The sequence below is a fragment of the Mandrillus leucophaeus genome, unplaced genomic scaffold, assembly GCF_000951045.1.
Source record: "Mandrillus leucophaeus isolate KB7577 unplaced genomic scaffold, Mleu.le_1.0 Scaffold389, whole genome shotgun sequence".
NCBI lineage: Eukaryota > Metazoa > Chordata > Mammalia > Primates > Cercopithecidae > Mandrillus > Mandrillus leucophaeus.
In genome coordinates this window covers 92513-119334 of record NW_012104131.1, presented here as the reverse complement: position 1 = coordinate 119334, position 26822 = coordinate 92513, and the positions used below count along the sequence as shown (strand labels likewise).

The 26822-nt window shown below is 37.4% G+C and overlaps 1 protein-coding gene across 1 annotated transcript in view; it reads left to right on the top strand.

Moving 5' to 3' along the window:
- The window catches only part of LOC105547421 (xin actin-binding repeat-containing protein 2-like), a gene marked incomplete at its 3' end in the record, with an annotated part of 164132 nt that overhangs the window by 50258 nt on the left and 87052 nt on the right, over positions 1-26822 (top strand). The window contains exon 2 of the mRNA XM_011991009.1: positions 16543-16696. Within this exon, the coding sequence (XP_011846399.1) occupies positions 16543-16696 (154 nt within the window). The remainder of the gene's footprint in view (positions 1-16542; positions 16697-26822) is intronic.

Sequence of the window (26822 nt, the reverse complement as noted above, 5' to 3'; positions counted from 1 at the left end):
AAAGCTTTAGAAAAGGTGAGGCCCTGTCTGCACTTCTTTAGTGCCATTCCATGAACTTTGTCTTTTGGGGGCTGTATCTGGCTTCCTAGAGCTCTGTACTATTTCTAGCAGAGAGTATCGTCGCCAAGGAGGAAAGGACTTGAGTAAGCTTTCTTTGGCATCTGTCCCTCCATGGCACTGAGTGTTACATCATCTAGAAACAGCAAATAACTGTATTATAGCATGCAGTGTCTTCACAAATCTCCGTATTTCCACCTTGTGATTCACAATCCTAACTTTGACTGACAGCACAGTCTCCAAGGCATTTGAGGCATTGTAAGGGTATTGTTTTAAATAATTATTTGAATTATCACTACAGTATGTCTGAATTACCATTACCTTCTATTTGTGGTCAAGGAAAAGAGTTACAGGGAGTATATGATATATCCAAGTTCCCATAGCTCATGAGAGACGAAAGAAGATAAAGACTCATCTTTTTTGGATAATTACAAGGCTCTGTCTTCTATAAAGTGTGGACAGTCAGAAGCTTCATGAGATCGTGTATCTCACGCTTTTATCTTAACAAAATCTCAGCACACCGTAATTAGCTCATGAGTATAAATATTCAGACCCTATTCGGTTAATATTTTGCCTAGATATTTAATTTAGCATGTAAAAGAGGGTTCCCAACCAGAAATCAAATACACTACTTGAGAAATCTCTGAAGTCTCTCTTTGAATGTAGAAAACCATTCCTGTCTTATGATTTCATTGATTATTACAATTGTATGTTGAAATATCCTTGGGGTAGCTACCATGTATTGAATGTCTACCCTACAAAATGTGGTATTTGGTATTCACTCAAAAGTGAGATATATTATTGTGACTTTACAGATGAAGAAATGGAAACCTACAGAGATGAAATAACTATGTTGTGTTCCCTAAGCTGGGAAGTATTCGAAGTTGGGATATAAACATAGGTCTGCCATCTTCCAACCATTTTCCACCTTGTCATTGCAACTCAATATAACTATGTGGATATTCTATCTAACAAGAACTTTATGCTCCTCAAATAGACATAATCCATTCCATCTAAGCATTATTGAATCACTGTTCACACAAATGCACGTATTTTTCTCTTTATTATTTTGCATATTTTAGTATGATAGTTTGAATACAGTAATTCATTTATAGCTCATTCATGCAACTACAGGGGATATCATTGGGTTATTTCATTTTCAAAAGGTCAAAGAAAATGAAATAAAAAATGGATGTAAAAACAGAGAAAGAAAACACTTTGCATGCTAACACCTAAATCTTAAATGGCACATGAGTTTTAAAATGTGTTAAAGCAGATTAGCTTTAAAAGGTTTAGCCGTTAGAGATTTTTCCATTGCTAGTAATATGGTCACTTGAAACTAGTTAAAATATTTTAATAGAAGTTTTCTTTTCATTAGAATTCCTTTAAGAGTGGATATGGTCTCCAACTAATAAAGATAATCATAAAATACTTTAGGGCCCTATTTAAGAAAATGAGAGTGACTGCGGCAAGTTGCAGAATTTTATTCTTGACTGAGAAGGGAAAGAAGGCAGTATTTCTGCTTTATATGGAAAATTAACTGCCTAAATGTGAAGCCAGAATGAAAATAAGGTTACATAGCATTAAAATCTGCATCTCATGGGGAATTTATGTTCAGTACTCCTTCAGCATAATTTTCCACAGGTTTTCTTAGGCACACAGCAAGTCAAATGAACATGACCTCTAAAGAGGTGAGAAGCAAAGAGACATAATGATGTACTCTGCCTCTCAAAGCTCAGAGAGCAGCATGTTGTATTTTTGCACATGGGAGAACCTCAGTGAACTAGGAAACATACCATTTTCAATTTCACAGCATTCTTTCTGTTAGGGCAGTAGTAAATACCAAAATAATCATGTACATGCCTAGCTTCTAAATGAGATCAGTTAATCTAAAGAAATTAGGTAACATGCCCACAATCCCTGAATCAGCTCTTCCCCTCCCTGAAGAGTCTTTCTTCAGAGAATATTAAATAATTGTACACCTGCATATAGGCAATAATCTTTCTTTAAAATGTTGGACATATGAGTTTTAATATTGGACCCAACCAAAAATGGGGTAAGAACCAGGACTAGAATTGTAACTTTTCTGTGCTTATTTACCTCCAGCTATAAAATGAGAGCACAGTACAAGATTTTTCACCCAAAAGGTGCATATATGCCAAATTGTTTTCTATTCATTTGCACATCCTAGGAGAAGCAAGGATGAAAAGGCTTATTCTGCAGAGATAACAGTCATCAGAAAGGTTGAAGCCCTACCCATGGTGAATAGTGACGTCGTTTCCAGCACCAGAATGAAAAATGTGTAGTAGTGTTCACTTGGATGTCCAGGCAATCTGGCCTCTCTGGCAGGATACTGTCTGTAGATGGTATCATCACGGGAAGCTGATTCTTCCTTCTGGAAGACCCAAGGTCCCTTAACTGAGCATTTCTGAAGACTGCAGGTACATGGCTGCCTACTCAGTGTACTTGTGAGCAGAAGGCCCCTTTTTGAGTAAATATTCTGTTATCAAATTCATAACACATCTATCAAATTGATAATACAGTATGGATCAATAGGTACATCACATTGAACAATCTACAGAAATTCAAGCGACTGTCTTCCATTTTGAGAACATGTCTTACTGCATGTGTTTTCCACTCCTAGCCCTACACAGAGCACTAAGAGGGAGAAATTGGAGGCCAGAGAGACTTAGCCTTGCCCCTAAGGACCTTAGCATCCACTTCAGGAATTCTGAAGACAAAATCTTACTGTAAATCTCAGGTTTAGGGAAATATGCCAGAGTGATATAATATCAAGGTATCTTAATATCATCATGGAACTAAAGTCAAGGTGAAGAAGAGTCTTAAAAGGTATATCTAGAATTAATTTTTAAAAATTTAATGTAGCATTAAATTAGGGAAGGAAGGACCTTGATGACCAATTTGCGTTTACAGTTTTTTTTTTTTTTATTTGGGTCTTCGTGCCAGGGACTTCCGTGGGACTGTGTGCCTTAATTTGTGCTCACTTGTCAAGGGCCAGATAGGGCTTGCATTTATTTCACCTGTGAACCTAAAAATCTGTCAGATGTTAATAAAATTGACTGGAATGCAGGCAGTGTTGTGGTAGGAACATATCTGAAAAATTCAGCATTTCAAGAATGTATCTCATTTTGATCGGGGATTATAAAATAGCTGTGAAAATATTTGCCTGGGGCTTGTCTCAGGATCAAAGGTCTGCACACCTTGTATCACATGTTAGCTTTACACCCAATGAGAGTAAACATAGTGGGGCAAATATGCATTCAAAACTATAAGTACACAACTATTTTGACAGTTGTTCTGTTTAATTCATCCATTGGGGGTGGTGCAGAGTCAGTCACCATTATTAAGAAGTTCTTTGTCTGGCTGTAGACACACAATTAGCTAAATAAATCTATTATTTTTAAAGCTACTAAGAAACTTACTTTAATAGATACATTTAATGCCCAATTTTAGTCTTACACCTGTAAGGATAAATGTAGAGTACTGGTTTGCTAGGGGTGCCTTAACAAAATGCCAGAGATTGAGTAGCTTAAACCAGAGAATTTATTTATTTATTTATTTATTTATTTTTGCAGTTTTAGAGGTTAGAAGTCAAGATCAAGTTGCTTGCAGAGTTTGTTTTCTCTGAAGTCCATAAGGGAAGAATATATTCCAGGCCTCTCTCTGTGGCTTGCAGATGGCCTCCCTCTTGCTGCCTCTTCACATGCTCATTCCTCTTTGAGCATGCACCCCTCCTGTCTCTTTACGGGTCCAAATTTCTTCTGATAAGGAGACCAGTCAGACTGCTTTCTTCTTGTTTTTTTTTTTGTTGTTGTTGTTTTGTTTTGTTTTGTTTTGTTTTGTTTGAGATGGTGTCTCGCTCTGTCGCCCAGGCTGGAGTGCAGTGGCACGATCTCAGCTCTCTGAAAGCTCCACCTCCCAGGTTCACACCATTCTCCTGCCTCAGCCTCCCGAGTAGCTGGGACTACAGGCACCCACCACCATGCTCGGCTAATTTTTTGTATTTTTAGTAGAGACAGGGTTTCACCGTATTAGCCAGGATGGTCTCGATCTCCTGACCTCGTGATCCACCCACCTCGGCCTCCCAAAGTGCTGGGATTACAGGCCTGAGCCACCGCGCCCGGCCCAGACTGCTTTCTTTTTATGAGGAAGCTAGTCAGACTTGCCATCCTAATGGCCTCATTTTAACTGAATTATCTCTTTAAGGGCCCTGTCTCCAACTACAAGAATATTCTGAGGTACTGGGGATTAGAATTTTGGGGATACAGAATTCAACCTGTAACAGTATTCAATGAAATCAATTAACTAAAGTGGATAGATGTGCTGAGTGTACAGGAATAAAACAGGAAATGTAGAACTCAGGCAACAAGCACCTATAGGAGTGACAAGGATGGTGTTGATTTTGTGGCTGTGCAGTTAATAAGGATTGATAAAATCTATAAATAATTTGATGCATTCTCTTCCCTGGAAATGGTAGCTTCTGTTTTGTTATTTAATATGTAAACTCATTCTGCAGGGAGTAATAGAAATATCATGAGAACAGATGATCCATTAAAAAAATTGTTTCATAGTATTCTAGAAAAAAAAGTCTCCTTGCTTACAGACCATAATTTTAGTACTCCTTTTGTTTCTCTCATGTATGACAGGTTTTTAGAAAAGTTTAGATGCTGAGTTCCATCTAAACAAACATTTTTAAAGTTTTGGCAGTAAAGTTTTGGTTCATTATACATAGAGATATAAATTACGTTTTTCCTCCTCTCCCCGGGGAGTTAGCCTATTTTCTTTATGTCTTTCACTGTAGAAGATGTGTCTTCACCATATTTGGACATTTCTCAGTTGCATTTTCTTCTGAATGCTTTGTGTGAATATAAAATTCACAAAGTATTCAAATCCATTCGACAAACATTTAGTAAGTACCTGCAGTGTTCAAAGAAAGCAGTATGTGAGACTCAGTGTGGCTACAAAGATGGATAAAGCATGTTCTTAATGAGCTGACAGTGCAGTAGGGGAAACAAGATGTGTCAAAAGTGACTAGAGTACGAAGCGGAATGAAAAAGATGTAAATACTGGAGGAGCTCTGACATGGAGTGATTGTTTTTAGCTGGGGCATTTGGGAAAAGCTTCCTAAACCAAGTGTCACTTGGACCTCATGTGAAAGCAGTTTGGGAATTTCTATAGAAAACAGTGGCAAAGTGGGGCATTCAGAGGAGCTTTCTTTAGACAAACATGTGTAAACACTGGTGGAGAAGCAGAAAGTGTATTCATTAAATGCTGCTGTCTCTTTGGGAGTAGCCAGAAGGATGGCCCAGTTCAGAGTGTTGGAACCCAGCGGAGCCGTGTTGAGAGGTTCTAAGTGCCAAGTTACTGAAAAGTCACTGGGAAACCAGGAAGCCCAGTTAACTCAGCTGCTAAATTTAATTTCTCAATACTTCATCAAGCATTGTTAAATGAGGGGGCAAGCCACATTGTTTCTCTTGACCCTTCTAAAGTGATGTGTGCAGTAAAATGTGATAATGTTGTGATAATCATTATTATTTCTCCATCTAGTTATTGTATTTGTCTATTTTTCTTGCTGCTGTTCCTTGATACTATTTCAATACAAAATGTCATGAGACTTTTAAAAGTCAGCTCATCATTTATCAAGTGCCTACCACATAAAAGGCACAATGCTACAAGAATTTTAGAGAAGAATAAGATACGTAGCTATAAAGGAGTTGATATTTTACCTCTCATGCCATTTTAGCCTACATTATTTCAGTTTCTGGAACTGACAAATAAATTACAGTAGGGAAACAGGATGATGCAGAAGTTAAAAATATCAGCTTAGCATCAGACTGAAATAGGTCCACCATTGTCTTAAGTGTGTGGCCTTGGGCAAGTTACTTAAGCTCTCTAACATTAGTTTCTTCATGTAAAATAGAGGTAGCTACCTCCTTAGTATTGTTAAATCTGTTTAATAAAAAGGATGTATTTAAAGCAGAGTACTTGGCACAAAGTAATATTCAAGGAATGTCGGCTTTTTGACTTCTTTAAGGACTACATTTCTTCATTTTTCGTATTTGTGAGTAGAAAAGTTAGAGTCACAGAAGCTGAACAATAGGAGATGTGGTGAGCATAATATTTTCTGGTTATTTATTGTTGCATAACAAACTACCTCCAAAATTTGGTTATTTAATGCAGTTTGTTTTAATCACTCATGGTTCTATGGGTTGACTTAACTCAGCTGGGGAGCCTTACGTGGAATAGCTCATGATGTTTTCATCTAACCCTGTGGGCCAGGGTTAGAGTTATATGAAGTTATAGGACTGAACATCCAATATCCTCCAGGCAGTTTATGCTTCTGTTGCCTGGGACATCAGCTGGGGCTGTAGAATGGAGCACCTACAAATGATCTCTCCAAGTGGCGTGAGCTTCTCAATGCATGCTGATGGCTTCTGAGATGGAGTCTCCCAAAAATGAGCGTCCTGAGAGACAGGACACTCTGGCAGAAGCTGCAAGGCTTCTTTCTTCACTTGCATATCTGGGTAGCTTGTGCTCCTTGTGCTCTCTCTCTCACTCTCTCTTTCTCTGCCACCTTGTTTTTTGAGGCCACGGTAGTCTCAGATATAATCACACTTCTAACATGGCAGCTGGCTTCCAAGGGGCAGGAAACAAAACCTGCCATGCTAGTGAAGGGCTAAGCCAAGACTGGAAAGGTTGGTCAAGCGCCATTTCTGCTGTGCTCTCTCAGAAAAGTTCCTACAAGATGAATGTTGATTCATGGAGGAGAAATAGCCTTGCTTCTTGATGGGGGAGTGGAAGGTATATTGCACGTGAGCATACAGATGAGGAAACTGTCCTATGACAGTACTGTAAAAATTAGTAGGTGAGACATGATTTGTCCTTGTTTTTCTGACGAAAAGCCTAAGGCTAAGGATGTTATGAGGTAGCCAAAGTAACTTCTATTAAATGGAAGAGCTTCACATTAAACTCTGGCTCCGAATGAGATCTTCTGGGAAAACTACCCTCTACATCTCCTCAAATAACTTGTCATTTGCTTTCTTCTGAGATGGGAAAAACCATGGGGGCTGACAGCAGTGATCTTCCCCCAACCCCCATCCATCTACACATCCACACCTACACCCTCATCTCCTGTGCCTGTGCCCTTGATTGCATGTCCTACTGTGAGCCTCACTGTCAGCATCATAAAATGAGAATAGCACCTTCCATAGGGTTGAAATGAAAATTCTATGAGTATAATACATGTAAAGTGCTTAACACCATGCCTGAAATATAATGAGTGTTCAATACTTCCTACTTATTATTGTTGGTGTTATTATTATTACTATTCAAATTTTTTAGAATAGGAATTTACATTGCCATCTCTTTCTCTTCATTATCAGTCTTTCCTAAGCCAACTCTCTTCTACAGGAATGGTTTTTACCTAGGCTACCTCCTAAATGCCCAAATTTGGGCATATTGGAGATATTTTTATTGCATTTTTTTTCTAAATTCCCTGCTGCATTTGAAATGCCCTACTTCCTTGGTATTCAAGACTTTGCACTCCTCCCTGATTTCCTTTGTCAGCCGCAAATAGTTGTACAGGTTTAAAGCATCTCAAAGAAACACATATAAGGGAAGGAGATTCACAAGAAACATGAGGTAGACTTGTGCATCTATCATGATGACTTTCCAGCAGATGGCAATAACATGATCTAGTCTAATGAAATCAGTATATTGTGACAGCTTTCTGACAGATTTACAGAAAAGTGTTTTGAGGAGGCACCTTTTTCCAGCTTACAGAAATGCTCCATGTGGACTGGTGGTGACTGAACTTCTGACTGTTTCTCCTCTACTGCCTTCACCAGGTAATCTTTGCTTGTCCCCCAAATGCCTGAGAGGTTTGTTTCACAGCTGTCTAGACTTATTCTGCATGTTCTAATTCAATAATAATTGAGTCTTACTGTTGAGACTACCACCTTATTGCTGCTGAGCCCTAAATCTTTCACTCCAGCTGTGACTTCTTTGAATTTCAGATTTCTCGCTGCCTGCTGGACATATTCACCTGGATGTCTTTAGGGAAAGCTCAAACTCAACATGTCAAAAACTTAATTCACTTGATGGCCCTCAAGAATGAAACTCCAGCATCATTTTTAAAGCCAGATAACCCTGTTGTTCTGCATCAGTATTTTCATGGAAAAGTTCAGTTTCACTTTTATGTATGAAATTAACATAGGGAGGTACAGAGAAGTATATGCTTTTTGGGGTCCCCCTGAGGGTCCATCCAGAGGAGTGCTGCCCCAAAACTGAGGGTGTGGCATGTGCTGGATTCCCCCAGTTTTCCTTCTAGATCAACTCATTCTTTGTGGTCAGTCCAGAAGGAAGCCCACGATCAGCCTTCACTTCTCTGAGGCACACATGCATTTGGGGAAGACATTCACTCTGTTTTATCAATTTCATAAAGCCATCTCAATTAGAATATCTAGAAATTATGCTAGACTTCTTGCACTCCCTCACTACCTTTATCCTAAAAACTACTACTTTGATGCCTAAATATTTGTAATGGGTTCTCTTCCCTCTAGTCCCCTTCTCACTCTCCTAATGTAGGCTTTTCCTATCTCTCAATTGGAAATTTTAATAAATTCCTTAATACACTTACTACAGAAGATGTTACCGTCTTATTCCATTGCAGTTGACCCTTGTGCAACACAGGTCTGAATTGTGTGGGTCCACTTACGTGCAGGATGTTTTCAATAAGTAGTCAACCCTCCATATTCACTGGTTCCGCATCTGCAATCAAACACGCATGGAAAATACAGTGTTGGCTGGCTGGGAAACCCATGAATATGGAAAGTTGACTTCATCTGACTTCATATCTACACATTCCACAGGGCTCTCTGTGAGACTTGAATGTGTATGGGTTTTGGTATCCAAGGTGGTCCTGGAGCCAATACCCCCTTGGATATTGAGAGGCAACTGTATGATCCATTTTTCACACAGCTGACAGATATATCTATCTAAAGTAAAATCTAATCCCATCACCCCCACTTAATTCACTTGCAAGAATTCTTGTTACCTACAGGATCAAATTCAGGAAGCTTTCTCTGACCACATCTCCCCAGAATCTTCCACCTGTGTGTCCAGGACACCTACATTTCTTTATTATCACACACCCCTTTTTGTTACAATACTCACTTAACGTCTCTTGCCCTGCCATTAGACTATGAGCTTCTTGAGGACCCAACTTGCACCTTAATCATTTTTGTAGTTATGGTGCCTAAAACAATTCTTGAGATAGATTAATCAAAAATATTTTGAATGAATGAAAGATGAGTATAGAATATAATGATTGAAGGGGCTTCCTGGAGGAGACTGCACTGAGCTAGGTCATGAGGGAAGAAATATTTTTAATACATAGTGGGAGGAGGTACAGTCTTCCAGGAAAGGACTTCTGAAAAAAAATAATAAAAGTTCAAAGACCAGGTGGGACAGTAACACGGCAGAATTCATATAAGGTTTCTTCTCTTGTCTTTTATATTTTGATAATTTTCTTTTATTTTTGTTCTTCTCTTCATGTCTGTGTAAAACTTCTTTATGCTTCTGTTAATATTTTTATTTCTCTAAAGAACTTACTGAGTTTGGGAGTGTACACGAGCTAGCTCAGCAGTTTAAAGGTAGACAAATCTAAATATTTTCTTTTTATCATCTTATTTTTTCCTGGTGACCTCTTCATTCAGGGATCCACACTGAGAAGAAAATATATAAAGCAGTACAGCCACCCGCTTTGTTTTCAAATGCCTGGTAAGACGTTCTGATTATTTTAGGGGACTCTACAGCTCTATGTCTCTTGTGAAATAGACATTGGGTTGTATTAAAGACTTGACATTTTTCATTCTCATATCTTAAAAAATATTTTATCTTCTAAGATCATAATTATACATATGTTAAAGCAATACATGTATATAAATAAGCAAGAAAAATTATCTTGTAATCTCAGCACTTTGGGAGGCTGAGGCAAGTGGATCACCTGAGGTTGGGAGTTCGAGAACAGCCTGAGCAACATGGAGAAATCCTGTCTCTACTGAAAATACAAAATTAGCCGGGCATGGTGGTGCATGCCTGTAATCCCAGCTACTCAGGAAGCTGAGGCAGGAGAATCACTTGAACCCGGGAGGCGGAGGTTGTGGGGAGCTGAGATCACACCATGCACCATTGCACTCCAGCCTGAGCAACAAGAGTGAAATTCGGTCTCAAAAAAAAAAAAAAAAGAAGAAAAGAAAAGAAATATTACCTTAATATCTTTCAAGTTTGTTTCCCCTATTTTCAATTGGTTTCCTCGTTTTGAAGAGTCATAAAACTAGTACAGATAATAGACCTTATCGAGAGCTTTTACTTATTTACATATTATTTAAGCCAGAGCCTCCACTAGTGCCTCTGGAACTGTCTCTCCATAATCAGCAATGACTTCTGTACCCTCAACCTCTTCTCCAAATACTTCTGTCACCTTCTCGCTTTAACAGAAACGTGGTTCTCCCCCGAAATCATCAGTGTACCTGAATTGTCTCCATGTACCTGGAGACCATTCTTCCTAATCACTCCTCTCCTGCATTTAAAAAAAAAAACCCTGGCCAGGCGCGGTGGCTCAAGCCTGTAATCCCAGCACTTTGGGAGGCCGAGACGGGCGGATCACGAGGTCAGGAGATCAAGACCATCCTGGCTAACACGGTGAAACCCCGTCTCTACTAAAAAATACAAAAAACTAGCCGGGCGAGGTGGCGGACGTCTGTAGTCCCAGCTACTCGGGAGGCTGAGACAGGAGAATGGCGTGAACCCGGGAGGCGGAGCTTGCAGTGAGCTGAGATCCGGCCACTGCACCCCAGCCTGGGCGACAGAGCGAGACTCCGTCTCAAAACAAAACAAAACAAACAAACAAACAAAAAACAAAAAACAAAAACCCTGCACATCTGAGACTCATTCAGTCAGGTGCACCTTCCCCACCAACCACCAACCATCATGACTGATACTTATTACATTCAATGGTTTCCCTCATTTACAAGGACATTGCTACACAACTTACTTTGCCTTTCAAGTCCTTCCATTTTCCTGGGACACCATCATGGCCCCTGAGTTCCTAGGTTTCCTCCTATGTAATAACTTTCCCTCTACTCTAGCTTTCATTTTGTGGTCACAGCTGGATCCTAACAAGTTACCCTACTCTCTACAAACTAAAGCAAATATCTCAGTTGCCCCAGTCACAACTCTCTCCAATTTGCTTTGCCAAATATTCACACTAAAAGAGTTCTTTAGTTTCACCAAGATCTCCAGTCTGGGGACCCTTTGTCTGTCTTCCAATGTGCCCTTTCTTTCCTTTTAATCCAACTTACATTGCACAGTGTATCATTTCAATCGCTCTGTTAGATCTCTTGGTGGCAACCTAAATTTCCTGTGCTTGGTCTCTGCCTGCCCTAACCCTACTCTGCGATACACATTTTATTTATACTTTTCCTCAGGAAACCGCTCCCTGGCTGAAGTCAGCTATATACTTTCTCATTGCCCAAACTAGAACTAGGGAGAATTTTCTGACTTAGTAAGTAACTAAGTAACATAACAGGCTCGACTGGTAGCCCTGCAGAGTTAATATTCCCAATCTCAAATGGGCCCCTAGCGCTGCACTGCCGCAGTCATCTTTGTCTAGTCATCTCTCTTCCCCCGTTCTCCCCAGCAATTAAGTTAAACTTTCTTCATTCTCTTCAAATACTCCTATGTTCATTAGACTTTGCATTGTAACAGAGAAAATAGATAACTTTCTGCCTGGGTTCTTATCTTCAAGCAACCAAGCATGCAAATCACCTATATCTGCATCAATTTGACCCTCCTTCCCCTCAGTGAGAACAGGAATGTTTTCTGTTATGCTGCCTTCGGGCTATATTTCTATCCATGCTTTGGGTTCCATCCTCTTGCCCTTCTCGGGAATTTTCCTTCACTGATTGTTCCTGCTCTCTTCTATACAGTCAGCATCTCCATCTCATTAAATCATTTGAGTCAGCTTTTCAAAGTATGCAAAACTCTTCCTTTAAAACAAACAAAACACATCTCTCTCAAGTTACTGCTCTATTGCTCCCATCCACATTAACATTGAAATTTTCAATAAGTGAATTCCATTCACCATCTCCCAGCCACTCTCTCACCCACTTCAAATTGCCTTCGAACCTTTGTACTTCCAATGAAGCAATTTTGCTCAACTGTTGACATCCATGTTGCTCAACTCAAGATATATTTTAGTCCTCTTCAAATTAATACTTTCAGTGCAAGTTCAATATCGTTAAAGATATTCTTTCCTTCTGATTTTTCTCCTCTGCCATACATTTAATCTTGGCATTTTTCAAGGCTTGGTTCTGGACTCACTCTCCATCACACTTTATATACTCTGCCCCTAAGCAAGTTCATTCAAGCCTGTTGTTTCAATTACCACGGAAAGCAGATGACTTAAATTAGTTGTTCAGTTTGGACCTCTCCTCTAAGCTCCAGGGCTACACATCCAACTGCCTTTTGGACATCTTGCTACCCAACTCATGATCTATCATCTCCCTCAAACCAGCCTTTATCTGATATTTTGACATCATTTAATAGCATCACAGTCCATTTTGTTGTGCATGCCATAGAGAAAAATAAAATTCTCTCCCATTCTCTCTCTCTCTCTCTCATTCTCTCTCTCCCCTCCCCTCTCTATCTTTCTCAGACTTCTGATTCAATCCATTACCAAGCTTTGAAAGTTTTACCTCCTAAGTAGCTTTCAACTTGGTTCACTTCTGGCCATCTCCATCACCATTCTTTCTTTAAGATCATCATCACTTGCCTGCAGCACTGCTATAGTAACTGCTCTTTCCACATGTATTGTAACCTTCTACTCTAACCCAGTCTGGAGTAGTGGCTTTTCACCAGCAGTGACTTTGCTCCCCACAGGAGATTTTGCAATGTGTGAACCCACTTTTAATAGTTATGACTCCAGAGCTAGGGACAAATGCTCCTGGCGTCTAGTGGGTAGAGACCAGGAAGGCTGTCAAACAGCCTACCATGCACAGAATAAGGCCCTAATAACAAAGAATTATCTGGTTCAGATAACAGTGACAAGATTGAGAAATCATATTCTGGAGTTAGACTGCACTTTTCACATGGCAGATCTGATTATGTCATGCGTGCACATGTATACACACATACACATACACACACACATACACTTAAAAACATTCAGTAACTTCCCATTGAGCTAAGACCAAAAAAGTAAATACAGTGCTGCAGGCCTTGTGATCTGGTCCTGGCCTGCCTCTGCAGGCCATCCAGCACCATGTGTTTTCTTTCAGCCTCCCTGCTCCCACCTACTCTATGCTCTGTCCTCCCTCCCAGTCCAGGACATTTGCACATATTGTCTTCACCTGGAAAGCTCTTCACGTAGTTAAACCCCATTCAGTCTTCAAATATCAGCTGAAAGTCATTTCCCCAGAAGAGCCCTGTGCGCGGCTCTCTCTTTCTCACTGAGTTAATTCCCCCATTGAGATACTCAGCATTAGAGTTGCATGTTTAATACTGACTCCTGGGCTTCATTACCATTTACCTCCTTCACTAGACTGGAAGCCACCAAAGGTGAAACATATTTCTTTATTTTATTTTAAACAAAATTATACCACCAGTAGTTGGTTGTTGAACATTAGGCATCCAATAACCAAATCTCTTCCAAGAACATTTGAGAAAACTTAGTCCTAGAAATGGCAAGTGACTTAATCAAGGCCACAAAGCTAATTAGTAGCCAAGGGAGGGCTTGAATCCAACTTTCTCATTGTGAAATGCTGCATTTGTTCCTTCTAAACTGGTGTTTTACACATTTGTTTAAGCCTATAGATTTTTACTCAAAGTAAATCTTTTGTGGAAGCACAGTGTATAAAACAGATTACGAGAGATTAAAGCGGATCACTGCTTTGATTGGAGAGAGCTCAATTCAACCTCATCCAAGAAGCTCTTTTATATCTCTACACAGCTGCCTCCTTACCCCTTGCCAGGCCCTGAAGAACTTGCCTCAGAATGACTTTGATGTGATGACTAGGGCTTGAAAATAGGTCCACCACATGTGGATTGTTCCTTACTGCCTCCATACAAGATGCACTCTTGATACTTGTGAATTCCAGAATGAGAATACCAATATAGTATAAGTTAATGTCATCACCAGCTAAAATTTAATCAAATCACATTTCCATGTAGGTATATGAAACAGAAATTATTCCTTAATATCATCAGTCTCAGTCCATGGACCATGTTCAGTGTTCCACCTTTTACCAAAACATAAATTTTCCTAACAAAAATCACAACTTTGTAGGCATCTGCACCTTCTATTTATCTCATCTTGTTTTGCAATGCTAGCAGTTGGATAAAATTACTGAAGCAAAACAAGCAAACATAATGTGTTCATGTCATAGCACTCACCTTCCAGGACAGTGGAGAGGACACCAGAATGAACTCAGAGAAGGATGTTATACTCATGCCACCTGTCGTGGCATGACTGACACTGTGTCTCAACAGCATTATACCTCACTACAAATTACGAACATATGGATTTTTTGTCATAGTTGGAAACACATATGTTAAAGGCAATGCCCTGAAAAAAACGACAAGTTCTTTTTCTCTATTTTTCTCCTGCAATTGTTTTTAGTTTCAGTTAAAGTTCACTCTAATGAAGACAGCATACATCAAATATTTTTTGGGAGTATCTAAAGATGATATGATTTCCAGTTACCAATATTTCTAGTGATTTTATATGTATGTGTGTATATGTGTATATACAAACATTTGTAATAAATGTATGTACACACATATACGTAGTGAATATATTCATACTCATGTATATTCATGTGTATGTGTATATTATATATTTCTGTGAATATATATCTTCATATATACTTGTTATGTACATGTCATATATGTATATATATATTTGCAGGTGTGTATATATTATATATAAATTGAAAAACTTTTCTAACCATAGCAAAGACATAGAAAATGTGTCTACTCTAAGAAATGTTTCGAAGCTTTTAGCTGTCTCTCAAACTTGACTCACTCATGTCTGTGTACTTAAGAGGTAACAAAAGTGAAAAACAATTACTGACATCATCATCTGAATCGCTGTTTAGAAAAATACGGTAGTCTCCCCTTATCCACGGGGGTCATGTTACAAGGCCCCTGGTGGATGCCTAAAACCACAGCTAGTACCGAACCCTGTGTATACTATGTCTTATCCCACACATATATACCTATAATAAAGTTTAACTTTTAAATTTAGCACAGTAAGAGATTCACAACAATAACTAATAATAAAATAGACTAACTAAAACACTATGCTGTAATAAAGGTTAAATGAGAGTGATTTGACCACAAGCACTGCAATACTATGATAGTCCATCTGATAACCAAGACGGCTTCTAAGTGAATCATGGTTGGTAGTATGGACAAACAAACTGATGATTCATGTCCTGGGCAGACGGAGTGATCCTCAGAGAGCATGCAATTTAAAATTTATAAATAGTTTATTTCTGGAATTTTTCATTTCATATTGTGGACCGCAGATAAATGAAACTGCAGAAACCAAAACTGCAGTTACAGGGAGACTACTGTGTGACCTCCTGTATGAAAATCTTTAACTTAGGTGTAGCTGTTGAAAATATTTTCAACATATTACTTGACATAGTAAAAATTAGACTTTTGCTTCTTGAACTGTCTTGGGTCATTTACTTTTTGCAACTTTTTATTCAAAATATTTAGTCTACTTGGCTTGGTTTGTTTTATTTGATTACATTACTTGGCCTATACAATAAGGAATGCTAGACTTTCTATGTTGGAAATATCCTTTATACTTCCTTTCTTTGGGAATCTTTTATCTCTTCACCTTTAAATTACTATCTCAAGAAGTAATTTCATAATCTTTATGAATTGAAAAACTGTACTCACTGTATGCTGGCTGAATGGATTTGTAATTGGGGAACTCTATAATTGCTCAGGTTATTATTATAGGGTGAGCATGACATTAAAAAAAACTCATTTCCTTCTGTCTTCAGCATATAATGTTGATACATTGCTATTTTTTGAAAGTCTCTCATCAACATTTCTCAGGCCTAGAAAGTTGCATCCATTAACATATATTATGTTGTATTGTGACCCTTATTTCCACTCTCTCTCTTTTATGAGAGTAAAAAACACACACACATGAAAGGAAGGCTAATTCAGAAGTGGAACCAGTGGCAGAAAAGTAAACTAAGCGTTCAGATATACATTTGCAGTTCTTGGCGAAGTTATCAAAATTTTACCCGAAGCATATTGGAAAACATCACTCACGATAGAAACTCCCTCCCTCTCTCACTCCTGCCTTCTAACCCCCCTAAAAAACACATCTGTTTCCTACTGATAGCTTTTAACATACAACCCTTTAATGTCTTCTAACAGGAAGTGGAAATTGAGCGAAGTTTGTGCTCGCCAGCTTTTAAGAGTCACCCTGGGAGCCAGCTGGAGGATTCTGTGAAAGACTCAGACAAGAAAGGCGAGGAAACATCTTGTAACAAGATGTCACCTGAAAGTGGTCACAGCCACATCTTTGAAGGTTAGCATAGCATTTTGATACACTTTCTTGAGATCATACCTCGTACAACATGAGTGGTTAATAAATAAAATATATGAGCGGTTTGTTTAAAAATTAGTAAGGAAAATAATGACTGCATATAGTTTAGGAAATATAATTTAGGAAAAATAGAGGTATTTATAAATACTTCTATCTTTATTATATTTTAATTAGTTTTTTATAACTAAATGGAATATATTTTAATTGACTATAAACCAGTACAACAAGCATTTTCAGTATTAGAAGTTTGAAACAATGTACCTGACCATAATCTGACTTTTCTTTTTGTGAAAATAAAAGAAAAACATACTTGTCTTTCTGTCTGTGGGTACCAAAAGAATGAGCTAGGAGTAACTATCAGTAGCAAAATAAAAAAAAATAATAAGATGCCTTAAGCATCTCCTTTTCAGACAATTAAACTAAACTTGCATAATGAATTTGGAAAACAAAGCGACATAAGAGTGTTACATTTTAGACAGAACCCTATAAATTTGATTAATGCTTTACAAATATCATTAAAAAGTTAATAGCGCATATGTTAGAAATCACACTACTAATATCATTTTCAACAATGACAGACATGAAAAATATAAATAATTTATTGGAAAATACAGATCTTATTTATCATTTCTGATTAGACACATTCTGGATTTTTCCTCTTTAACCAACCAATGTCTATTGTAGTATTTGTGGTGTTTGTTAGAGATCATAATTAGTACAAATTTTAAGATATCATTTGGAATATTTGTAGCAAACTGTTAAGTCACCAGTCCACGTGAGCAATGTGGAAAGTCTTTGGAATATTACAGTTCACAATGTGGAAAAGCAAATAGTACTCTGCTTTAAAACTTTAAAAAAGCTGTTTGCGAATCAGCACATCAGCATCACCTGGAGGCTTATTAGAAATGCAGACCCTTCAGCCTCACATCAGTTCTACTAAATCAGAATCTGCTTGTAACAGGATCCTCAAATGATTCATGTGCACATTAAAGTTTGAGAAGCTGTACACTGTGACAGAACAGACTGATTTTCAGGGGAATTTACATGTGGTGCAGCCCATTCCGATTCCGTTTGGTATAAGGATGTAATTTGGAGTGGGAGGCAGGTGTAGGAACAGTGAAGGGGAGTTTGCTAATGATGGCCTGGGCATGGATTTCTAAATACATGTAAATTGAGATTTCAATCTCTTTTTCACTTTCAATTCATTTTGGTATGCCCAATTAATATCCTAATATGATTAGTATCAGTCTTGAGGAATTTACTCCACATATTTCTGGCCTGTGATTAAACTTTATAGGCACTTGGCTGAATGCAAAAGAATTAGATTAGCAGAGGCCAAGAAAAGAGAAGCTTCAAGGAATGATTTATATTCTGATGATTCTTTCCTGTGGAGAGCTTAGCATAGGGAGGCAAAAATGAGTTTGGCAAACTGATCGAACTTACACGAGATAATTAACTCCACTCAGCACATCTTACTTCTCCTCATCTGTGTTTTCTTTGATTTCCATGCAAAGGTTTTCAAAGGCCTCTTTATTTTAAAAGCTTAGAAAAAGTATTCTGGAGTGTAACCACTATTTACTGTCAAGATATGACTTAAATTTAAAAGTAACCTCAAATACACATTTCCAGTTACCCTGACAATAATAAGAAGTAAACTTGCAAACACAAGGTGGGAAAATTGCATCTGCAAGATGGACGAACATAGCAGCAATTTTAATTTCATTTTATCTGTATATTGCACAATAACTCTAATTCCTATGTATCAATACATTTAAAAGAAACAAAATTATTTCATTATGGGATCCTTTTCATTCTTTCACAGGTCCCCAAATTTCTATCTCTGTTGGAACAATAATAAACTATTTTAATACTTAATTTAGTTAACTTGGACAGCATGCAAATTAAACTGGATGAAACCTACAAAACAAGAGCATTTTGATATTGCTGTTTTGCTATAAAGATTTATTTTATTCCAAAAAGATAAACACTTGTTTCTAAATAAAGTGTGATAACTGAAAGATTTCAGAGTTTATACAATTATATGAGTGACTGCGATAGCCTTATATATTAGTTAAACATCTTAACTAGCCCTAAGAGTTTCATATTGAGGCAGTATTTATTTGTAGTAATATGAAAAACAGTAGATTTTTAAAATTACACTTATAATAGATAATTTAAGTGCAACTACCTAATATCCTGCATATTTAAAATTTAGTAAACAGTGTGAATTGATAACTCCATTCCAGGACAGAACTAGCAATGCCTGTCAGATTATTTCCACTCCAATATCCTCAACTGCAGGACCAGAACAGCACAGAGAGGTGCTATGATTTTCCCCAGCCTTTCTTTTTATGCCCGATGAGCCACTCCCAGGTTCCCAGTTTGTGGACAATTACTCTCACCACTTCTGTTTCATTTACTCCATTTCCTCACTTATGTATTGGTGTCAAGTAAACCATAGTGCTCCCGTGTGCATGTTGGTGCATTCCATTCACATTTTCTTGGAAATATACTCTAACATTTGTTAAAATGATTCTAGGAAGACTTAGATCATATGACATTAAATGTCGAGCATAGTAAATCCATAATTTGACAAATGTGGGTAATTTGATAATGATGGGATATGAAAGAAAAGAAATCAATCAGTGTAAATGATTTGATTAATTGTATTATACTAATGTAAAAATCTGATTTGTTGGGTCGGGCGTAGTCACTCACGCCTGTAATCCCAGCGTTTTGGGAGGCCAAGGTGGGTAAATCACCTAGGGTCAGGAGTTTGAGACCAGCCCTGACCAACATGGTGAAACCCCATCTCTACTAAAATTACAAAAATTAGCTGGGCATGATAGTGAATGCCTGTAATCCCAGCTACTCGGGAGACTGAGGCAGGAGAATTGCTTGAACCTGGCAGGTGGAGGCTGCAGTGAGCCGAGATGGCACCACTGCACTCCAGCCTGGGCAACAGAGCGAGACTCCATCTCAAAAAATATATATACACACACACACACACACACACACACACACATATATATATATATGATTTGTTGAATTTCTTTTAGATATTTTAAGACCAGTAAGTTGGAAAGTGAATACTGGAAGTCTTAGGTACTGGCGTTTGACGTACATGTATGTAGAATTGAAAAATCTACTCTTTCTGCTGAAAAACTCTGGATCAAGGAATACTTCAAATAGTATAGAATTGAATGGGTCATGTGCATCAAATTTATATGACTTGGGATTTTTTAATATGACAATTGTCTGCTCTTCACTTTTATGCTCTAACTCATAATTTTAATTTTAATCTTCTAAGTCATCAACATGTAAAATGCCAAAAGATAAAATATATATTCAAAGTCGCTTTTTCAAGGCTTTTGCAATAAACCTTGGAAATTACCTACTGTCTTTCTCTTTTTATTCTGCTCAATTAAAACTAAATTGATTCTTTATTCTTATAATGGCCATTCATCTTCTCTGGCAGGTTTCACAAAACAAACTGAACTTCTGTTCTTTCAGTTTTCTACTGCTCTTTACATGAGGGGATCCTTCCAGTCATTAATGTTTCTAAAATACTGAAGTATGTATAATATATGCATTTGTGTGACTGACATTTACATATCTTATTTTTTTGTTTAAAATCAGACATTTTAGAGTAATGATGTCCAAAAGAAACTTGTGTGATAATGATAATAGAAGTGTCCTATATCTGTGCGATCCAACATGGTAACGACTAGCCACATGTGGCTATTACGCAATTAAAAAGTAGCTAGTGCAGCTGACCAACATAATTGCTAATTTCATTGAATTTTAAGTAATGTACATGTAAATTGTCATGATATTGGAAGCTGACATTCGTCCCATGAGCTAACTGTCCAACCTTTCATGAAAGTTGATCCAGATGCTAACTATTCATTTTAAGTGATCCTCTACCTGCTAATTTACCTTTATTGAAATGTATGTGTATAAGCAGAAAGAGAATTCATGTTGGCAAAACAGATAAAAGGTAAATAGCAATAATTCACATATTAAAAAGTTGCCTTCGAGAGCTGGGGATGATCTCCTCTCTTTAGTATTTTCTAGTGATAAAATTAAGAAAAATATAATTTCAACTGTGTTCCCTTTTCAATGTGCTGATAAAGCAATAGTTTTATCATAGAAACAGAAATACTACTGTGAGGCTTTACTTTTTTTTTTTTTTTCTCCCCATAACATCTTTTCTAGAGCTTCATTGTCTTGGAAATATGAATCCCCTCAGGTCAGAAGCAAACCTTTTTCTGAATACCTAAGATTAACAAAGTTAAATGAAATGGAGCAACAGGCGACTTTAAAATTAACAGCACCATTTCTTTAATGAAACAGGGAGGGCTTCTTTGGAAACTTATAAGTAAATCAGACATTTAATCACAGAGTAGTTCCAGCTAACACCATCGACACCTGGTCTCCGGACACACGATGGTGGACCCAGGACTACCAGCACTCGCTTCTGCTTGCAGACTTGCTTCCCTACCTACTCTACCTTATTTCATGCCCCAAATAATGTTATTTTAGTTCATATAGGAGACATTTCGTTAGGAAAAATATCGTCAGTGGATCACCATCTAAAACAATTCTGTGGCGATGGCCTTTGTAAAATAGTCTAATTTTTATATCAGTAATCATCTCTAATTAATCTGCTTACCCAATTAAGTGTTTCTTTTTCTTAAAGTCGGGTCCACCTGCAGATTTTTGATGACTCCCACATGTTCCTTTTAGTCACTATTATAGTCAGTGAGTCAAAACACATTCCAGAGTTAAGTCATGGCCCAGTAGGAAGGGGCAGCTGGGAGTTTGCTATTCTGAGGAATATGTAATGAAAGGTCTATTCATGAGGTCGTTCACGTGGTAACTATAAATCAGCACCTTGGAATGCTGGAAAATTTCCAAAATCCCAGGAACTCATTTTGAGCTTGCACTTGGTCATATTTAATTTTAAAACATGAGGCCATCAAAGAAAGATAGCAAGAAATTTAAGTATACCTTTAAAAAATCATTCATTCACCCTGAAATTGGAAAAAACTAAATATATTGTTTTTAATATTCTGATTGTAGAATGTCAGAAAGGTGTACGTATTTCTACCAAATATTTTTGATGTGCTGTTTTCATTTGCCCATTCATCTGTTCATTCATCAAGCAAATATGTATTGAGTGCCTATTTGTGCCAGGTACTATTCTAAGTGCTTGGAGACATCAATGAATAAAAGACAAAAAGAAAAAGAAAAAATTCTGCCCATGGAGCATAGTTTGTAACAGGGGGTACATACATTGGATGATAAAATAATGAAGAAGTAAATGATATATCAGAAGACAGCAAGTGCTATAGAAAACATAGGCCAGGATAGAGGGAATGGTGCGTGATGGAAATTTGTAATTTTAATTAGGATGGTGAGAATCAACCACATGGGAAGGTGACATTTAAACAAAGACTTAAATAAGTAAATACTCTCAGTGCTTTGGGAGGCCGAGGAAGGAGGAGTGTTTGAGGTCAACTGTTCAAGACCAGCTTGGGCAACATAGCAACTCTCCCATCTCTACAAAAAATTAAAAAATTAGCTGGGCTTGCGGCACACATCTGTAGAACCAGCTACCAGGGAGGCTAAGGCAGGAGGATCCTTGGAGCCCTGGAGTTCAAGGTTACAGTTAGCTAAGATCATGCCACTGCACTCCAGCCTAAGTGACAGAGTGAGACCCTGTCTCAAAAATAAAATATAAAAAAGAAAATATACATAGTTATATTTTGTTAAAGGCAAATGTATCGCCTAAGATTTGAGGCAGAATGTTCTCTGATCCCAGGCCCTCTAATTGGAGCAACTATACTGCTGGGTTTTTGCAGTCACTTGAAGATAGAGGAAACATACAGCAGTAAAATCCTCATATCTTGCCACTCTCACCAATGGGAAGTGTGTGGAACCACTGCTACCCTGGTTTATCAGTCTGCACCTTGTGGATTTCTGGTACTGTTCTATTCTGTTCTACAGGGAATAGGCCAAGAAAGAAGAGAAGAGGGCAAAAAGTTCAGGTAGAACCACAGGGCTGACTGAAGGATTGGAACCCACACATGAGAGCCAAACCAGGAATTTGTTATTCTAAGAAAGGTACAGGCCGGGCGTGATGGCTCACGCCTGTAATCCCAAAACTTTGGGAGGCCGAGGTAGGCGGATCATGAGGTCAGGAGTTTGAGACCAGCCTGGCCAACATGGTGAAACCGTGTCTCTACTAAAACTACAAAAATTAGCTGGGCATGCACCTCTTGTCCCAGCTACTCAGGAGGCTGAGGCAGGAGAATGGTTTGAACCCGGGAGGTGGAGGTTGCAGTGAGCCGAGATTGTGCCACTGCACTCCAGCCTGGCGACAGAGCAAGGCTCCGTCACACAAAAAAAAAAAAAGGAAGAAAGAAGGGTACATGGAACTCGTGTTACCTAATGGGTTTGAAATTAGAATGTCAGTACAAAGGTGAAATACAAGAATCCCACTTCTTAAACTGAGTTCATGACTCCATGCATCTATTCAGGTTGGCATAGCTCATGTGACTGTCAGTGTTCCAAAATAAAGACGTTAGAAGTTCACAAGTGCAGAAGGTGCTATGCCAGAGAAGTTTGATGACAGGTATTGGTGATACAATCCTAGCAAGACTGAGTTTAAGAATAAAAAGCCCAGTCACTAAGGATGAGGGCATGGCTAAAAAAACTCAGTGTTCTGGGGCAGTGGTTTTGAAAAAATGGAAAGAAGGAAAGGAGAGAGGAAGGGAGGGAGGGAAGGATGAAGGGAGAGAGAAAAAGATGGAGAGGAGGAATGGAGAAACAAAGGCAGGAAGAGAAGTGGGAAAAATAAAGCAGTTTTATGAAGCTTTTGATAAGTAGCTAGAATTCAGTTACTAATGAATTCTTTTTGGTACCAGAGGCAAACACAGAATGGGAGCAGTAGTAAAATCTATAAATTCAGCAAATATTTACTGAACAGGAACTATGGACCTGGCCCTGTGCTTGGCACTGGGGATATAGGTATGTGAAGACACAGACCCTGACCCTGAGTGGCTTATAGTTTAAGAAAGGTGGCAGGTTCATAAACAAATGTCAACACTAAGAGATGAACAGTGCTACAGTAAAAGATACAGGAAGCAACTACGTATGTCTGTGGGCCCACAGATGCTTCGTAGAAATGCTGAGTTTTTAAAGTGTTTGTGAAGCATGACTGGGAGTTGACCAAGAAGAGAAAGAAGGCATGTGTGAGAAGGAGGGATAGGAGAAAGGGTGGAAATTCCAAGTAGATCCAGCAAAACCATGAAGGGATATGGAAAGTAAGCAATTTGGAAGAAAATAGGGGCACTTCCATATGTTTGATGCTTAACAGCTCATTTCAATTAATGTCTTCATAGCCCCTTGAGCTGGGGCCAGAATTGGTGCTAGATTCTAAGCTATGAGTGAAACAATTCCAGCTGAGGTTAATTAGACTCAGCTGCCAGGTTAGGAAGACAGGTTTGCATGAAAAGGAAAACTTGTTCCTTCTGAAAAATATGCTCGTTGACATATTTTAACAATTTTTGCCAATTAAAGGAGTGAAATATTTGGTGATTTTTCGCCATGGTAAAAAAAACAAAAAACAAAAAACACAATATTCTAGAGAAACCCTATATGTTTCCAGATATTTCAGACACGGGGAATAGAAAAAAAAAAGACACTACATAAATTAGCTAATTAACAATGTTACTTTTTAAAATTCAGTTTTCAAAATATTTAAAGTTTTTAATGTATTTTTATTTTCAAGAGTTAAGCCAAATACTTTTATTTAAAATGTCTATTTTCTCTACATTATTCATTATAGACATTTAATATTAGAAATACTTCATTATATGAAATAAAATTTAACTATAAATTTTAAACTTTTAAACATAACTTATTTCTTTTTAATGTAGTTTCACATGCCCTTTAAAGTACATAATATCCATAAAGCAATATAAGAATAACTTATTACTAATAAATGTGAAAACACAAATAATAATAACACATAAACTTTTGTCTTTGAGAAGTTACATTTACAAAGAGCCATGTGTTTCTATTTTTGGCTCTTTTTCTACAGCCATAAATATGGAGATAGGGCTAAAATAATGTTCTATGAATAAATTCTGCATGTCACTGTTATGATTCTTTATTTACAACTTCCTAACTGATGAAATAGTATATGAGGACTCATAAGAGTACACATAGTCCTAGCCAGAGGGTCTCAGGAATTCTTGAAGAATACCACATAACTTTGTATTGGCTAAAACAAACAGCCAGTTGTTCTATTTTTTGAAGATCATCTTTTAAAAAAAATCAGATTTTGCCAAACGCAATAGGAAACTCACTCTGTTAATAGTTTGTTTTGTTTAATATTTCAGCACTTAACATTCTAGATAGTTTCTGATTTATTATGAGATATGTAATCATTCTCTAGTGACGTGGTAAGACCATTGCTTTCCATACACATCAGGGAAGAATTTGATATATCACCTCCAAATCTTTTTTAGGTCATCACTTCACAATACTTCTGACTCATTGCTTAAATATCTTCACTCTTCATCCCTAAAAATGACATATTGCCTTTTGGGATATGGCATCAGAATATGAAGCCTATTGCTTCATAGTTACATTGTATGTGGGAAACTATTAAGAAATTTTAATGTCCCTAGATTTTGCATAGAATAATTCAGATTAAAACTTAGACAATGAGTGGAAGTTCAGATGACCATACTTTTGAATGAATTAAGAATTCTGGTGAGTTTAAATAAGTGCTGCATTGGAAACTGGAAACTGTTTTTCTTGACAGTTTGCTGTGGATATTTGAATTGCTATCCTTGTACTGCATCAAAAGACAACCTTATCTTTGCTCATTCCTGGTGTTTTTTGCTTATGCCATGCCAAAGAATAATTTATTCTATCTATAGTTTTTAAAATAATTAAATTCCTAATGGAAAATAATGAATAACATTATATGCAATAATATTCTATATACTACATGTATTAAACATTAAATCCACTATAGACCTTCATTTCCATACTCTTGTTATCTACAATTCCCACTCCTACTGTAAATTCTCATCTTTTTTAAGCTAATTAAAGACAGCACTAATTAAAATGGAAGTTCAAAAATGTTCCCCACCAAATGGAAGGGGAAATAATTGTTGATTTCACGAAAGAGTGCAATTAGCAGAATTGAAAGAAAAGAGGAAGGGGAATTATTAAAGAAGTCATTGGGAAAAATTTTACTTTTCAGAGCTGAAAAAATATATAGTAGGAGCCATCAAATAAAATGGACCAGAGTGTTCCAATGAATTAAGTAGCAACATATGCAGTGAGATTATAGAATAAAATTTTTCATTGATCCTTTATTAATATGAAATCCCAGAAATGTCCAGATATGGGAAAAGGGCATGTTTCCAAAACATAAATGAATGTCAAATGTCAAATTGGAGTCAACCTTTTTACTGGCAACTCAGGATGTTAGAAGGAAGCAGAGCAAAAAGTCTTCTATAAGGCTGCATGCATGCAGAATTACACACAAAATGTACTGCCGGAAATATTCAGGGAGCCCCAAACTGAGAAATTAACTTAAGGTTGTTGTAGATTCTTTATGCTGCAGAGTATATGACAGGAATAAAGTGGAATCACCTTCACATCTCTCAGATTGCCACTGTGAAGGACCACAATCTGTAATGGTGGACCATTAACACAAATTCCAAAATTTACAAACACACAGGAAAATAATTCACCATGAACAAGAGTCAATAGAAAATGCGAACACAGAATTAAACTGTAAATGAATTCAAAAGATATTGAGTTGGATTAAAATATTTTTTAAAAGTATATCATGAAAAATAAAAGATTGAAACAACATATTACAAAAACCAAGAGCCAGTCAGATTTGAGAAAGAAACGAAGACAATTTAAAAAATATTAAGTTTTTTTTTAACACAGCAGATGTGTTATATAACTAATTGTATATTGCTGAAGAGAGAATTAATGACCTAGAAGATAAATTCAAAGAAATTAATTATAGAGAACCAGGCACAGTGGCTCACGCCTGTAATCCCAGCAC